The sequence below is a fragment of the Malurus melanocephalus genome, unplaced genomic scaffold, assembly GCF_030028575.1.
Source record: "Malurus melanocephalus ecotype Western Australia unplaced genomic scaffold, MMel_1.1 scaffold_350, whole genome shotgun sequence".
Classification (NCBI taxonomy): Eukaryota; Metazoa; Chordata; class Aves; order Passeriformes; family Maluridae; genus Malurus; species Malurus melanocephalus.
Genome location: NW_026623582.1, coordinates 587,811 through 604,871, shown reverse-complemented (window position 1 = coordinate 604,871; position 17,061 = coordinate 587,811). Strand labels below are relative to the sequence as shown.

General features: G+C 37.4%; 2 protein-coding genes across 3 annotated transcripts in view; one reads left to right on the top strand and one right to left on the bottom strand.

The window, feature by feature from the left end:
• FBN2 (fibrillin 2) overlaps positions 1-1,630 on the top strand; it is a 117,455-nt gene extending 115,825 nt beyond the window's left edge. The window contains exon 66 of the mRNA XM_057378242.1: positions 316-1,630. Coding sequence (XP_057234225.1) covers positions 316-327 — 12 coding nt within the window. The 3' untranslated portion in view covers positions 328-1,630. The remainder of the gene's footprint in view (positions 1-315) is intronic.
• Positions 1,631-10,551: 8,921 nt separating this feature from the next.
• The window catches only part of SLC12A2 (solute carrier family 12 member 2), a 58,965-nt gene continuing 52,455 nt past the window's right edge, over positions 10,552-17,061 (bottom strand). For both annotated transcript variants that reach the window (XM_057378244.1, XM_057378243.1), the window contains 6 exons: positions 16,536-16,655; positions 16,258-16,369; positions 15,701-15,787; positions 13,744-13,879; positions 12,959-13,026; positions 10,552-12,219 (listed from right to left, as the gene is read on the bottom strand). In XM_057378244.1, the coding sequence (XP_057234227.1) occupies positions 12,084-12,219; positions 12,959-13,026; positions 13,744-13,879; positions 15,701-15,787; positions 16,258-16,369; positions 16,536-16,655 (659 nt within the window). In that variant the 3' untranslated portion in view covers positions 10,552-12,083. The remainder of the gene's footprint in view (positions 12,220-12,958; positions 13,027-13,743; positions 13,880-15,700; positions 15,788-16,257; positions 16,370-16,535; positions 16,656-17,061) is intronic.

Sequence of the window (17,061 nt, the reverse complement as noted above, 5' to 3'; positions counted from 1 at the left end):
CCATTAAACCTTGGATGAGGTCTGCAGGTGACAGCTGAAGGGTGTTTGTGTAAACCCACACAAGAATTTAGGAGTGGCAAKGCACTGCAAAACTAAACACAGCAAAAATTCCACTGCCTTAGGTGTATTTCTTAGTTTTTCCCATGTTTAATCAGTGAAGCTTAAGCACATAAACTAAACAAATATTTTTAACAAATTAATGTTTGTTGGTTCTAATTCTCTTAATTAGCATTCTCTGTGGTTGATTTCTCACTCTTCATGCTAATTTGGCCCACATTCTTTAGTGCTTCTATCTTTTTTTTTTTTTTTTTTCAGGGAACCTCCTAATTTTCCAGGCCTTCATCTCCTCTGTATCTTCTGGTTACGCCAACATTTTTGAAAAGTCATAATTTTGAGATCTCAGATTTCCAATCTTCAGCTCCCAGCTTCCTTAAACTTYGTTCATTGAAGATTGTCAGGGTTAGTGTTAGCAAAAGTAAGTTTTCAGCAATTCAGTGATCAAAGTAAGACCTGGTGAAGAAACCTAGTGCTRGCTAAAATTGGGGTCTGCTTCAATTAATTAAAACTACTAATTAAAACTTTGGAAAGTGATTTCCATTTCTACTCCTGGCYAAAACCAGATCTCCAGACACAAAAAATGCCACTGGGAGCAGATCTTTGGTGTGCCATCCCTTCAATGCCTCAAAAAGTGCCAGGGGTTTTTTGGGTACCTTTTAAAATCCTGTGACTGCAGATGTTTTTACAGAAAGTAAATATGCAATACTTTTCTGCAGTTTTGTCCTGTGCTGGTATTTCTGTACTGCTCATATACTTACAGAAATACCTGGTATTTCTGTGATTCAACCTATAGCATTTCTTCTCCAGTGTGTACTCAACAAACCACTGTCAGTTGCCACTAAGATTTGCCCCTGGGCAAGATTACTGAGAAGCTGCCAAAAACTCCAAAACATTTGAAAACAAAGAGCAWAAATACACATAGATCTAGAAAGACACTCCCTCTTCCCTGCAGTGATGAGAATTAACGAATTACTGTCACCACTACACCTGAATTCTGTAAATACTTTGGATTTTAGGCCAGATGGTGGAATTTACACCCAAAAAYCTAACGTATTCTCAAAGCCTGGCACTTGCGGTTTTGAAGTCAAAGAATAAATACTCATTAAAGAAAACTGGACCTGACCCAGTTCACTTATTTAGCAAAAATAATGCATTATATACCTAAGTGATGCGACTACAAGGCTCTGAGTTGTGTGAAATAATTTTCATATCCTTAGACYTTGTTGCTCTTCATGGGGAGAGTGCCCCACACAGGATGGGGAGGGGGAATATCAAATACCATCTGACCATAACATTCAAAGGCACATTTAATTCTTTTGAAAAACATCAGCTTTAAGGTAAAAGTGAGCACACAGAGCAACCATAATACCCACAGGCATACATTTCACTGTTTTTCTGTTTGATCCGGAAAAATTATCCAGCAGAAGGCTGAAAGGAGCTGACTAAAAACTTACCAATGCAGTAGAAATCCTGGTGAGCAGTTTACCCCCAAGGTTAAGAGGTAATTGAAGTGTTCTCCCCAAATCATATCACATTTCTGAAAGCCGTAAATCCTTAGAAATAACGAAAGTTTTGAGCATGTGAGGTAAGCGTTTGAAAACTGCTCCGACATAACACTGACAGGCAGAAATGGCCTGAGTCAGAAATGGCCTGAGTCAGGTGTAAACATCTAACATTAACGAGGAAAAGTTATGTGGTATGAATACAACACATCTGGTGTGCTTTAATTGGACAAGAAGCTTAGATCATAATTTTGTGCATGTTTCTGCCTGATTTTATACACAGCTAACACATCAGGAAGCAATCAGATCTGGGAATTTAGAGGCAAACTAGCAAAATCCAATAATTCCTCCCTCTTCCAAATGGCCTTTTGAACCTGTATAATCTTCATATTTTATGCTTCATTTCTTAAGACTGAAATGCCAGCACCAGTCTCCTGCTATTGAATCCTTCACATCCAAGCTGATCTCCTTTCCTATTTTAAGGTTAAAAACAATCTTCAGGTCTGGAGTGAAGTTTGCAATCCCACACCACCTGAYGGCCACTGAGTTCCTTTTTTTACCCCCATCTAAATTATTCATAAATTATGCAAACCCTAGCTTAACAACTTCTGTGTCACAATTTTTACAATTTTTTTAAATACTGTAAAATGACAGCTGRTGTTTGGCTGGATTCCTTCTTTCCAACTGTTTCAAACACAGCTGAGAGACTGAAAACCCATAGTTAAGAATCAAGACTCAGCTTGAAATGCCTCCCATGAGATAAGACAAAACCAAAAAACCCAAATACAGTATTTTTTTAAGGCCAAACTCACTACTGAGATACCTCAGGTCTCTGTCCCTCAATCTYGATCAGTAAGATTAATCATCACCAAGACAGTTCTGCCAACAGCACCGAYGCCTTTGGAAAGTGCAGCGTGTTTCTCCACTGGCCTCTGAACTTTTTAGGAAAGGCCCTTTTCTGAATCATTCACTGAATTCTTGGACACACAGTATTTTAGGTTTTTTTAATTTTAGTATGCCTAAAACTCAGTGAATTCCTCATGCATATCCTATTTTTACACAGACCAAGCACAGAGTGATGGTCTCAAATAGCTGCTCTTGAATTAGAGCTGAGCTTTGCTGGTACAGCTCATCTATTAATATCTCTCCATGGAAAATACCAAGGATACCAGACATGCTAGTAACTAGATGGATTGAATTCCTCTTCTTTCTTACCACATGATGCATAGAAATGCTGTTTCTAACTGTTACTAAGGATAATGAGATCTGTCCAGTCCCAAAACAGTTGTTTTTTTTGGCTAAACAGCAGCTGTCAGGGAATCCAGCTTCTAAGCCAAGATGAAAGTAGACGATGACAGTTTGAAAATAAATTTTATTGTTATAAGTTATTTTTCAGCTGCTGAGAACACAGATGAATTTTAWATTTTGTAAACACACCCACTTCAAAATATGAGAGTTTGTGGAATCTGGACRTAATCACAGATGAGTCTTTTTTCCTTCTGGTTGAACTGAGTCACACCTGCAATTCCTCAGCCTAAACCTCCTTTCCTGTGAAAAGGAGCCACATTTGCTTCAGGCAGCACCGAGCAGAAGGGGATTAAATGGCCTGACCTGGCTTCTGTGTTTGTGTCTGATGTCCTGGCTACTCCCATGCATTTCCCAGTTTCTACCAGTGAGAGGAAACCTGAGCTGCCCTTCCTCAGGACACATGTTCCTAAGGAAAGTGCAGCCTGGAGGACCTGCCCAAGAAAAACAAACCGCAGCCACCAGACCTTGAATGCAGCACCAGCAAAGCAAATGCTTGAAAAGCTCTTGTTCCTTTAAAGGAACATTAAACACCCATGAAGACATTGCTGCTGAAAAGAACAAAAAAAATACAGCAAGAGACAACATGAGAAGGGCATCAAATATGGACCTAACTTGGCGTGGCTAATAAAAAACAAACGAACAAACTCAACAGACCCATCCTTTGTGGAAAGCAGTGTTTATTTTTAAAGTTTCATGTTTTTAAAGATTAACACAGACAGAAAACAGKTTCAGTATCAATTTATCCACAGAACACGCAGAAATATTGCAGTCACCATGACAGATCTGCCTTTTCTGTTGTTCAGAGTACCTTCCAAAATGAATAAAATAGGAATTTCTTCTATACATGAGAAGAAACTGCTCTTAATTCTCACAGTTCTTCGTCTCTCTTCAGACTAACAACATCAGTTAATAGAAATACCTTTCTTTGTGAAATAACCATCACTTTCCTAGGAAAGCTTAGATTTGCTTTTGTTTAGTGTTGCTACCTAATTAACCACTCTTTTTTTCTTAGTTTTTCACTTTCAGCTGTGTAGTAGCATACAAAGAGCTGTGCATCCGGATGTATAATGCAGTGTGCACCAAACAAACTGGTCATGGGAGCAATCAAGAGCAAATATTCTTAAGCGACCCAAAGAAAAAACAGGATTCATTAAAAATCAAGAGGGAGCAGAATCCAGAATAAGTCCATGCAAGCTGTCAAACCACCAAAACTTTCAATGATGCAAGTAATATTAAGCATTCTGTAACTAAATGGTTTCTGCTGAAAAAAAAGAACATACAAAAAAAAAAGAGAAAAAGAAGAAGCCAAACACTTTAAGCCTTTCCATAGTACAAAATGCTTTAAAAAAATAATATGCACAGGAGGGATTGATACACCCTCCTTGTCCTGTGAATTTTCTTCCAACACTTTTGATGTACTCTCCAAAGCAGAACTCAGAACCACAGGATCTCATTCACAGGGATTCATCTTCTGCCAGTTCACTCCAACAGATCGTTTCACAGCTACTCTCGTGGCAGACACATAAATTTTCATGACTCTTAGCTCCTAAGCTGAGACATGAGATGCCTGCAAGCATTTTTGCAGGTGACCTTATATTCCTTTTTGTTCTGACAGGAGCGTTTAAGTACCTCAGAACACACTTGAAATGTGTGTATTCCCACCAGCCAGAAGACCAGGTGGGAGAGTGAAAAAATTTCTCCAAAACTTGTTAAGTTTAGGAAACACAAGTATTTCTGTTTCTTAAAACAAAAAGCCTCCTAGAAAACTGCTATCCCCCAAAAACTGCTTACAAATAACTCACCTGGAGGACAAACTGCAGAAACTGCCAAAATCTGCCAGACAATGTGACCTGATCAGCTCCACTTTTATTACAACCACCACAAAAATGTGAAATCTTAGAAGGAATCCTGCTATTCTTTCAAGCTTCATGTACCACAGGCCAGTTTCAAAGATTTGTAGACATACTGAAGTGAAGCCAGTGAAACTACACATCTTTTTCGGCTTTTGTTTAGATTTGGAAAGTATCTTTCTTTATGCTTAGGAAGTAAAGGAGCAAGTTGTTTTATGTATTTTTTTTTTTCTTCAGGAACTATTAATTATTCCACAACACAGGAATTAGAAGTTTTATAGTAGATGACAAAGACTAATTTGAATTAAAAAATGTTAATTACAAAAAATCAAATGGTTCCCATTAAAAGGAGGATAAAATATTACTCATATTCACAGCAAAACCCAAAAAAAAGGATTTGATCTGAATTCCAAATCTACCACTAAGTTTTTTCCTGGCATAAAAGCTGCCATAGAATATGGTTAATTACTATCAGAACAAGGACARATCTACCAAATCAGAATTTACTGCCCTTTATTTAGAGACTGACTACAAATAGCCAAAGTTACAGTAGGAGAAGATGGTTTTTATTACTAACCTTGTCTAATCCTGGGAAAGTGAGAATTTCTTGACTGTGATGCATTTGGATGGCACATGGATATATTTGCAAAGACAGACTCCAAACCACAAATTAATACTGGAATGTTTTGTGTATGGGGCAGAATGAGTTTTCTAGAATGACTGACGTGTTTGAGGGTTGGCCAACAGGATGGAAAAAGTGAAATCTCTGTCCTGGCTGGAGAGGAAATCGTAACCTTGCACTTCCAAGCCTCAGCTGAGAACCAAGCCTCATTTTTCTAGATCCTTACAAACATGGCAAAAACATGAAAGCCCTGCAATACAATGAAAATAAAAATATCATGAATAAAGAGTGCTCAGTAAGGTTTGTCATGTATTTGCCAAAGGCATGCCTGAATTACTACTATTACTACTTGAAGGGTACAGAAAGATTTTTAATGAGAACAGAAACTTTTAGTAATGCTCCATAAAATGAAATCTAGATGAAGTTAGCCAAAATCCCACGTGAAAGCTCACACTAGTGTGTGGTTAGCCTTGATTCCACCTGTCAGTTCTGCAAATTGCTGTCCTTGGTTGACTCTGTACAGTTTTGCTCCTCTTGCACCTCTTGGCAGGCATTGTGCTTTGACCTGCCATGATTTCCAGGTGCTTAAAGTACAATATTAACTTTTGTTAATTAATATTTACTGGTATTTTTGCACCTTACATCTGTTTTGATTCCATTTTTCTTCAGCCCTGCTGCTCAACAGAGAGGAGTTGCATTAAATTTCCCTTGGGGTTTATAAAACACGCAGGCTGACACTGGATTTTGTGGCACACTTTCTTTTGTACAGGTGTCCCATCCCCAGCTTGATGTGTAACTTTAATACTACTCTAAAGATTATTGTATGTAATTTGTAACAGTAGTACGATGGAATTTTCAAGAGTCCATGTAATTTACAACACTCTGGTTAAACCATCCAACCAGGTAGCTTGGTCTGGAAAAATGAGTGACCTTAGAGGGCTGGAAGTGAGGATATTTCAAGGCTAATCCTAGCTTTCTAATTTTCAGCCAGAGCCTGTGGAAATCCTTTGCTTGTGGCTGACTCCATGTTACCATCTGTTTCGCAGAGACAAATTTAATTACAGAGAGATGTTCCAAGATTTACTAGCTGTAAAACTGTTCAAGAGAGTGATGAAGTTACTTTCAAGCTAAAYTTGAAAATCTCAATGCTATTCAGTCTCCTTCAGTACTTTAAAYAGTACTTTAATATTTCAGGGTGACACAAAGCTTTTTTTGTCCAGCTCCCACCTAGTGTAGTGGCAGACATTTGTCTTGTTACTTACAAAGCAAAAATGCCTTATTAGACCATTATAGATAATTTTTAAACTGGATAGGACATGCCAGCRTATTCTGTTTTCCAACATCTCTTCCCTCTCTGCCCGCAGTATTTCTCCTGCTCTCTAAGGCTGATAGAACTGGAAAAGCCACTGATGAAAGCAAGCATCATCCAATGTGTTATGCAATGATTCCTTGGTGGTAAAAAAGGCTGAACTCACCAGGCAGCATCTGCTTGGACATTCCTGCATCCCTTTGGAGCAAAATCAGACTYCTTTTTTTTTCCCCACAGGGCCTGACAAAATTCCAATTCTCAAATCCAGTCAAAATTATGAAAAAAATTGTGGAAAATAATACTACTATGCTAATATCTGTTGTTTATTCTAAGTGGTTTAATTGAAAAAAAATCAAAAACCAACAGAATAGTGCAGGAAGAGTGCATTTGACAGAGCAGCTTCAGGCACCACACGAAATACTGAAAGGCAGTGGTGCCACCTGGTGATACTATTTTAGCTGGAACTCCTAGGAAGCTGTAYAGGATTTTTAAGAATAAGGATTTCCCTCGTAAAAAATAATACTCTGTTAGCAGGAGTTTTGTTACTGCTATGGATGGGACTGAGGGACTACAAAGGGGAGACACCTGGACACAGAATCTCACGCTGGAATTTTGGCTGCAACTCAGTGGGGTCAGTTTTCYCCTGACCCAAGGTAGCTGGACTGTGATCTGTCACATCCTGGGGCGTAGATGAATCCCCATTAGATTCCTGTGAACAGGGGTATGAGGGCTGTGAAGGGCACAGGACAGGATGCTTTGCTTTTATTTTTGTATCAGTTTTAACAAGGTAGAGCAGACTGACATCTCCCTGCAGGCCTTTGCTCTGGCTCACTACTGAGAGGTCTTCAGAGGAGGATGGGCTAGAAAGTTTAATTTAGTATGTCCTGACAGCTTAAATCCTGAGAGATTCCCTTTTCCTGCTCCCTACAACATTGTGAGGCGCAGTTAAACCTGGCATTGCAGGCAGGGTATAGGAGGGGGGCTGAGGGCAGGGCACAGAGCAGGGTCCTGCAGATACAAAATCAACATTTTCTGGAAGAGACAGATGGCAGATTAAGGGGAGGGCAATAAAGGAACTCATCTGAGGCTCCTTTTCCTGTTCAGTAAGAGCAGGAWGTCACAAGTGAGCACAGGCTTGATTTGGTCACACAGGTGACTTCTGGTTGTGCAGCTGTCAGCATCCAGAAGATGAACCCAAAGGATGGAGTGCAGTCTGTCAGCACCTCTGGGCACAGGAACCTTGTCATTCCAAGAAAAARCCTTCCCTGCTGCTGCTTCAACATCTATTCATTCCATGTTTACACGCAAAGCTTTGCACCTCCCTGTCCCAAATGCAGTGGCCTCCATCAGCCTAATCCAGAGTCTGAAATCTGGAAACCTCTTTGCACCATGATGCTGAAGGGCMGAACAGCAGGAAGGATCTCATGATGCATCAGTTGCTGCCCCTGTGGTCTCTCTGACCTGTAGCCCGGCTCCCACTCCAGCTGAACAACAAACCAGTTTTTGGGATTTATAGGATCCCACAGAGGGTATGTGAGAAGCATCAACCAGACTGGTGAGGAACAACACCAAAGTGGTGGGTGTCCTGCTTCCCTGTTTTAAACCTATCACGGCATCACTCTGTGCAGTGGGAGCTATCCCTSTCCATAAAGTGATGAGATACTGACCTTGACCAAATCCTCTTTCTTTAGCTTCAAGAACATACTTGGAAGTCAATTACCTATGAATCCAGCACAAACTAATGTCAGTGTTCAGATCCACTTATTCACACTGCTCCAGCAARCAGGATCTAGAAAATGCTGCTACAAACCTCCTGTGCCTCTACACAACAAACCAGGGTAGAGCCGAGGCCACAGGAGCTGGCACAGTACTAACAACTTCCCAGGGGCTTTCAAACCTCTCTCAAGGCCTTGGTTTAAATATACAATGACTATGCAGAACAGCTCATGAGTGTCCTAGATTAAGCATCCAAACTGATGAGGTTAAAAAGCTTTTCAGTTGTTCTAACTAGATACCTTTAAACTTGAGCTTTTCAGCTGTTTTGCAGTTGAGCATACATTAGTGAAGGCCAAAGATGTCTTGCATAGAAGYAACTTAGCAAGTCTGAAAAGCTATTTTCCCAAAATATTTCACATCCCAGTGAAGTACTATTTTAAGGGAGACAGAGAAGTTGAGACAGTCCTTGTCTGTGTTCACAGGCAAGATGAATGGGAACACATTTTCAGACACCACCATTCCAGCTGGAACACACCACAGGCTGAGGATGGGTCTGTGCTGTCTGGCAAGCCATAACAAATTCTACAAGGTTAATTTGTTAAGAACCATTTCTGTTTCTAACCCAGTAGAAGCAAACAGTTCTCCCCAAAAAACAAAATGTTTTTTGCTCTTATCTCAGACACATGATTTGCTTTAAGTTCCACTTAMAAATTCCACTACAGAGGCAGTAACCAGATGGATGCAATATTCACATTTCAGSAACTCTATTCAGCATTAACCTGTTGAATTATGAATTATTCCCATCCCACCATCAAAAAAATAGGCTTTGTTAGACAAGGCAGTTGTATTGAATTCACTTCTTTTATTGCAGTGACATCCCCCTGGTACAAAGTATTAACTGCAATAATTACGTTAAAACATTAGAAAAGCATTTGTGTGGGACAGTTACAGTACAGTGTCAAATCTTACATCTTCAAACCAAGTGGGCCACGACCCACTAACGCTCAAATCTTTAAATTATTTTTAGTTTTTTTTAAATATGTAATGTCAGAAAAAAAGCATATAAAAAGAATGTATGTAAAAGGAAACCTAAATACAAGTGAACAAATAAATAATTGATTTTCACCACCTATTACTGTCTTTCTAAACCCATACAAAGGAACCTAATCTATAAGAAGGTATGAATTGCCATGTGTAAGTGATTTAATTTCTCATGTAATTAATGATGATTGGAACGTAAGTAAATTTGGCGTCAAAATCAAAGTAGGAGTTGGAGTGACTGCCACTAACAGACATCTGTTGCAGAAAATTACCATTAACTGTTCAATTTTAAGTGAGCAAATAATTTTGGAACTTGCCCTCATGCCTAGCATTAGTGGACTCCTGAGAGTGCATGTGAAAAGCATCCTACGGTATTTCACAGACATGACCTTAACTATCCCCATATGCATATTTAGATATACTTTATATAATTTTATACACATATATGCATGTATACACACACTTCATTTGGTTTCTGTGTTGTGTTACAGATCACAAGCAATGGTTTCCTGAATGGGCAAATAAACCTTTTAAATAAGTGTACCTGTGCACGTTTTTTGTTTMGTTTTTTGTTTTTTTTAAGATAGCAGCACTAAGTCCATGCCATACTGTCCATCTGCTCAAAAGAATGTTACCCACAAAACAAGGAGAAATGTGGCAATGATTCCATATGCACAATGTGACAACCTTATCCCCTACAAAACACTTTAAAACCTGTGATAYTTTATGTTGTTATGTTTGATCCACATCCCCTCACCTGGAAGGAAACAGCATTTTGACCTCACACTGTGTCTTCTCTCACAATGTTTTATCATAACAAGCTGGGTTCACGCTGACATCAGTTATCTCACACTTAGCAGCAAGACATGCATGTTTGTTTTTCTTAGAAGTTTTTCAGAAGTGAAATGATTCCATAGTCTCAAATCCAATTGACAGAAACAGCAAAAAAAGAAAAGATTTTTCGCAGTTTACCAAGAACTTGACAACAGTGTACACTGCACAGTGTATTTTTATCTTTAATCACAAGAAACTGAAGCTCTACCTTGCCACACAATGATTATACTTTGTCCTTCAAAAGGAAGTTACATTTCAATTTGATCCTGTATTTAGCGAAGAACAAACAAAAAAACAAAACAAAACCCAAAAAGAAAAAAAAAAAAAACAAAAACCAAAAAACAACCACCCCAGAAATAAAGGAAAAAAAATCCCAAAAAACCTTTTCTGTGCATCCTTAAATGAAAGTCACTCACCCACTGGTAAACTGATCCAGTAGCATGTCTGATGCTAATATCAAAAGCTTGTGAAATGTTTTTAGGCAATCCTTTCTATCCAAAAGATATTAGGAATTTAAAAAAGAGTTCACATTACTAACCTTTATACAAAGGCTCAAGTGAAATTTCTTTTGCAGGTGTTCRTAGTAGACTAAAGTATGAAGTTTCCAAAATATACAATGAAAGGGCACACAAGACTGGCAGTTTCTTTATTGAACATAGAAAATGTATAAAGTAGGATGTATGGAATAGATCAAAATTGCTAGACGATCAAACCTGAGTATTATTTAATAAGACTAAATGCATTTTCTGACAACTGAATGAATTGACCTAAAAACATCTCCCCTAAGAACTTAGTGGTCCGTTTAACCATTTGTTGAAAAATGCAAGAGAACTGCAGCTTTTACATTTCATACTGGATAGCACAATTCCACATAGTGTTTACTGTTTTCTGTTAGATAGCATCACATTGCTTATATTATCCCCATTCAAGCCTTAAGTCGAGTATTGTTTCAAAAATAACTTGAAAGTGACACTAAAATGTAAGAGGCCGGGAACTAGGACAGGTCTTTTTCTTTGTATTAAGATGCCTCAGCCGGCAAGATGAGCTCGATTTCACAGCAGAGATTAGACTAAGAGGGCACCACCCTCTCTGCCAAAGCCAGTAATGTCAGCTGTCTTCCTGGGACTACTAAAGTAGCACACATTGTCAAAGAACCCTCTCTCTACAAGCACAATTAGTTYTATTTTTACTGTTACAAAATTTAGTAACATCAATTTAGTTCAACTGACCTGCCCGAATTCTCACCTTTAATCTAACAGATATAATAATTAAAAAAAAAACCCAAAAAACTTTCTGACTATAGAAAACATACAGTACTAAGAACTAATAGCTCAATGGAAGACTGAAAAGCAGCATTCATTTTTATTGTAATATGGAGTAGACTAAAAACTAAAGGAAGTCTGATCTAAACTCTTAGTTGAAGGCAGATTTTGACATTCTATATAAATTTACAAAATAGGATGTATGGGTGAGATTTGGTTAATTTCAGAAGGCACCTCAAGGCTAAAAGGCTTTTATAAATCTATAATCCTTTCATTGATCAAAAATACAACATTTTATTGCTGCTATTCAAATAGCAAACAAAAAGCTCATCTTGTTCTTCAGTCTAACAAGGAATCCTCCCCCATTAAGCAAGATTAAATTACAGAAAATATAGAAGAAAACTGAAGATGTCACAACTTTAGAAATACAGTGACTTTCCTTGTGTGCTTTCAAGTCAGTGAAACAGTGAAAGAAGAGTCACTTTTTGCCTTTGTGATGTTAATGAACTATAGACCACCTCAGTCCCTCTCCCCTGGGCATTGAAGTACCATTTCATCACAGCTGTGCCATGTGCAGTACTCTTAGGAATAGAAGGTGAGAACGCTCTGATGATTCCCTCGAACGAGGAGAATTGGTGGCAGATCTTTAGAGAGAACTTCTAGCCAGGCCATGTACAGCGCGCTGGAAACCGCCCCTTTCCGTGCCACCGGCAAACTCCTGCAACCCAAGGGGAAAACAACGTTCACTGATTAGAAAAACTCGGCCAGGTGCTACTCAGACCGTGACAATATGACTGATGATTTTACACAGATCTAAATATTAAGTAACTTCCTACCTGTTTAAATTTATTTTCTCCCCCTTGGTATTCATGAGTTGAGAGTTTGTACCTAAAATATCACASGCCTTTACATCTCTCTCCCCCTCACTTTTGCCCTGTTACCATCATTTAATATTGAGGCAGCTTCATGCACAATTCTCCTCAGCTGAGGAGAGTCTCGAAAGACTCTTCAACATTTTAAAATACAGCAGTAAGAAACCTCCAATCTGCCTCCTGCTTGTTTACACCAAAAACAATTTTAAAAAAAGTGTGCAAGTGCAAGATGACGAAACTTTACCTAGAGAGATGTTTTAGAAAAGGGAACGAAGGACTTGAGGGGAATAACTGCATGAAGGAGTGGAAAGAATGTGAAAATCCTGAGCTGCACTACAAATGTGGAGGTGATCAACTAAAGGATCATAATCAAAAGCACAACACCAAATGGACATTTTTTGTTCAGCAGAATAGTAGCTCCACACTTCTAATAAAGAAATAAATACAGTCAGCACTGAAATCTTGAGTATTTCTATACATCAATGCCCAGGCAAAGCCTTGTTCCTGATCTGTTTTTACATTTATATTTCAAATTACAGCTTCATATCAATTTAGGTAACACCACAAATTAAATCATTTACTTACATGACAATTATGTTCGCTGTACTTGAATGCTCTTTCAGCAACTCATTTAACCTAATCTGACGGTAAGTCTGTAAATAAAATGAAACTTGTTAGGAACAGCTTTTATTTCAAAACTACAAAAAGTTCATTTATTAAACAAAACAAATAGAACAAAACACAACAAAAAAAAATCCAGTTATGACCAATTAGAATGAGTAATTAATAAAAAGCAGGTACTTCCACCTTAATATGGAAACTTTTCTCATTACCAAAAAAACCTATGATTGTAAGGCTGGGAAAAGAGAAAGCAGCAAACTTAAAATGTGCAAGTGAGCCAAATACTACCCTATTACGGGATGCCATCTATTTTCTCCTCCAAATAAACGCCTGAGAATATTTCTGATGTGTCAAGAGTGCACAACAGCTCAGGAAAGAGGTCAAATCTTTAACTGCCCCTTTGCACCACAAAGTGCTGTTTGGTTTTGGTGGTATTTTTTAAAAATCATCAAGCAAAAAACATTAGCTTGGTTAAAAAAAAAAAAAAAAGCCACCAACTCCTGGATATAAATGATTTTAAACTAACTGCTGAAATACTGTAGGAAAGCAGTCTGGCCCCTACCCATATTCAAATGCAGAATCTTTTAGCTTTTGTGAACCATCTAAATGGTTTTAGATGCTGCTTTTTATCTGATATTCTCAAAAATTGCTATGGAAGAGAGAGAATAAGAATGAACTCATTGGTACCACAACCAAAAATGCAATAGGAGAAAAAAAAGTTTTAACTGACATTCTAAAGAACACAGAACCTTTGTTTTGTAAAGCTCAAGCTCGTTATCTGTTATCCTCCATGGTTCATCCTCCTTCATTTTATCTGCAACTTCTTGTTCTTTATCATCCTCGTGAAGTCGGAAGGGCTCTATCATTTCCTCAAAAGCTGCAATACTGGAAGGATTAAGTGAACAGACATTAGACCAGAAATGGAGTCTTTATGTCAAAAATTACTTTCACGGTATCAGAAAGTTTTATTCTATTATGCAAAAATAAACTGAAGWTTTTTTGCCCTGCCTGTTGCAGTTAAAACATCAAATTAGCTCTTTACATATGCATTGTGATTCAGCAAACAATTCACCATACAATTAATATTTTACTCAGTTCCAAAATTTCATTCTAATTTTAAAAAGCTAAACAGTACTATCCTTAAAAAATGGACAGTACCTAGGAGCAGCTTCTTCAGACCTAACTCTGAAAAAGGGGAAGATTACATATTACACCAAAAAACAGCTATTAAGTCTCATACTATTAGGATTCTGGCTTTAATTTTTTTATTTGTTTTTCCTTTTCTTCTTTTATTCCTTTCCATACATTCCAGGAGCCACATTTAAATGCAAAAAACTCAGACATCTTACTCAGTCTTCCTCTTGCACTTGTTACAATACGAATACTTAGAATTCACTAGAACTTTACAGCAAGAACTTCAGAGTAAAATCTTCTGAAGATTAAGGCTGAATTGATTTCTGCTACAAATGACAGCTCATATTACTCTATTTTTCTACCTACATTTTTGTCCAGGAAATGCCCACATTACTAACAAAACATCTTTGTATCTCCCCTTGGTGGTCTTTACCATACAATGACTTCGCCTTAATCAAAAGAAAGAAAATAAATGTGATCTGCTATTTTTTGGTAGAGCAAAATGGAGATCTACTAATAATATTATWACACAGGACTACAAATGTTCAAAACAAATCTTCCTCCACATGGTTTTCAGCTGTTGTTAATACCTAAATGGTATTTAGAAGTATTTCAGATATACTGTGGGACTGTATCCACACAGATAGGTAAAAATGGTCTCAGAAGAAATAACTCATGGATCACTCCTATGAAATAAAAATAATTCTATGTGATTCTATAATCTCAACTGTGATGGGTGCTACTCCATCAGAGTTTACACCTCTTCCTGGGAGCCAAAAGTCCAAGAGCACTACAGTGCCACCAGTACTTTGTTTTACTTCGTTTTAGTTGCTCAAAGTGTTCTATACATTTAAGAAAAAATTATTTTAAAGGGTATAAAAGAAGTCATATTAACATTTAGCACTTAAGTGAGTTCTAAAATAACACATCTCAATTTCTGAGGCATACCATGACTTTCAGATAAATGCTTGCCCATATAAAAGATACTTTTACAACTTCAGCATACTCAAGAAGGCCAGCAGGGGAAGAAGGATATGGGAAACGAGGATATTTTTAGATCATTCACATTCTGTCACAAATTTGTGCTGCAAGCCCAAATTAATGCTTTTTTGAACTTGAAAGTAAGAAGTAACACACATATGATCATTCCTGTGTACATTAACAGTCTGAGCAATTTCAAAAGGGGAAAAGGGAAAAAAAAAGAAAAACCCACATCAGCCTATTTCAAGACCAAGTTTTGTTACATTAAACTAAGACTTTAAGAGATTCAGATCGTTTAAGTCCTGGTGAACATCTGTCTTCTTAAAGCAGATTGTTCCAGAAAACTTGGATTTTTCTTGAAGCATCATTGYTCTGAATTTCATATTACAGAGTAAGAAACACAAATTTAGGAAAATATAGATTTCTATATTCTTGAACACAAGAGTAATTGTTAAATCAATTCCTGCATTTTTGTGATATGCTGGATGTCACAGAAGTTCTGAACCACAGCTTACGCAGGAAAGGATAAGGTGTCCTAAATTAATGACGGACATCACAAATTCAATGAACAAGAGGTGTTTTGAGACTTACTTTTCTTTCTTTGGCTTAGTATTAATATCCCCAAGAACCATAATGTCTGAGAAGTCTATCCGAAATTTGCTGAGCAAAGTAGCCATCCTGCATCAGAAGAACAAGCCTTTATACATGATCACAGTTTTAATTATTTCACAGGGTAAACAGGTAAGATATTTGGTAATAAAACACAGTGGTTTAAAACAGAAGAAAGGCATCCTCAATGTAACAAGGACAAAAATCAAACTGACTTGGCATGTAACTACAAAGCAAAAACATGCTTTTGGAAAATAAACCCAGAACAATTTTATGTCCTAAGAGAAGAGCTCTCCCTTAAAGACAATCTCAGACTATTTGCAAATGTGGCAGAGAGTATTGCAGAAAAATTAAAGGTTATTCATTCAAAAACCATCTGGTTATTCATTCAAAAACCCCTTTTTTTGAGAAAGGCAATAGAATACTATATAGCACCTCAATGAAAGAACAAATTGAAAGAGGCAAATAGGAAGAAAAAATAATCCAATGTGTAATGTGCTCTGTTAGCATTTGAAGAGGAATTTTTAAGGCAAACTCACGCTCTTCTGTCATGATCAATCCTATTTATTTTTCCACCAATGAATACCCTGATCTTGCAGTCTTTCCATTTCTTCTTGGTTGTGATAAGGTAAGGAATCAACAGAGTCAAACCTGTGTTTACAACAGAATTTGAGAAAGATTAAAGAAACTGTAGTTTGTTAAACAGTACAGATTTTACAGGAACTGATTGACAAGTGTCTATTAAGAACTAACCAAAATGACTTCAATAAATTCTTTTACCAACATTTAAAGCTTTGTAAACTATAAAGTATATTACCTCCATCATCAAAGAGCCACCAGACATCAATGTTGCTCTTGCCTTGTTTCTTCTGGAACTGAGAACTGGCATCAAGAAGTCTTTGGTCAGCCAAGTTTAAAGGGGATGAACTCTTTGAATCTGGGAAAATAGTATAGTAAAACTTTGGTTTTGAATTGTTTGGCTTAATCACTTTGAAAATCATCAAATGCAACTCTTAATATTTTGTGATATACCTACTCTTAAAAAATTTTCCTTCACAACTCCTGGCCCAATTCCTAATTTTGACTGACTGGCTATAAACTGAACTGGCTGTATTCAGGGAGTCTAGAGACTCATAATTTCAGCAGCTGAAGTCATTTAGCAGGCATCTGAGAAATAAAGTATGTGGGAGGTCTTTACACAGGGATTTCCCTGGACAATTTAATTAACTGTACTCCAGAGCTTTAGGCCATGCACTGTTGCTACCTCTTGCAAATGAAATATTTTCCCTAAAAATATGTAGATAACTATTTCTACAAATAAATGCCATGTCCTAAGCAATTAT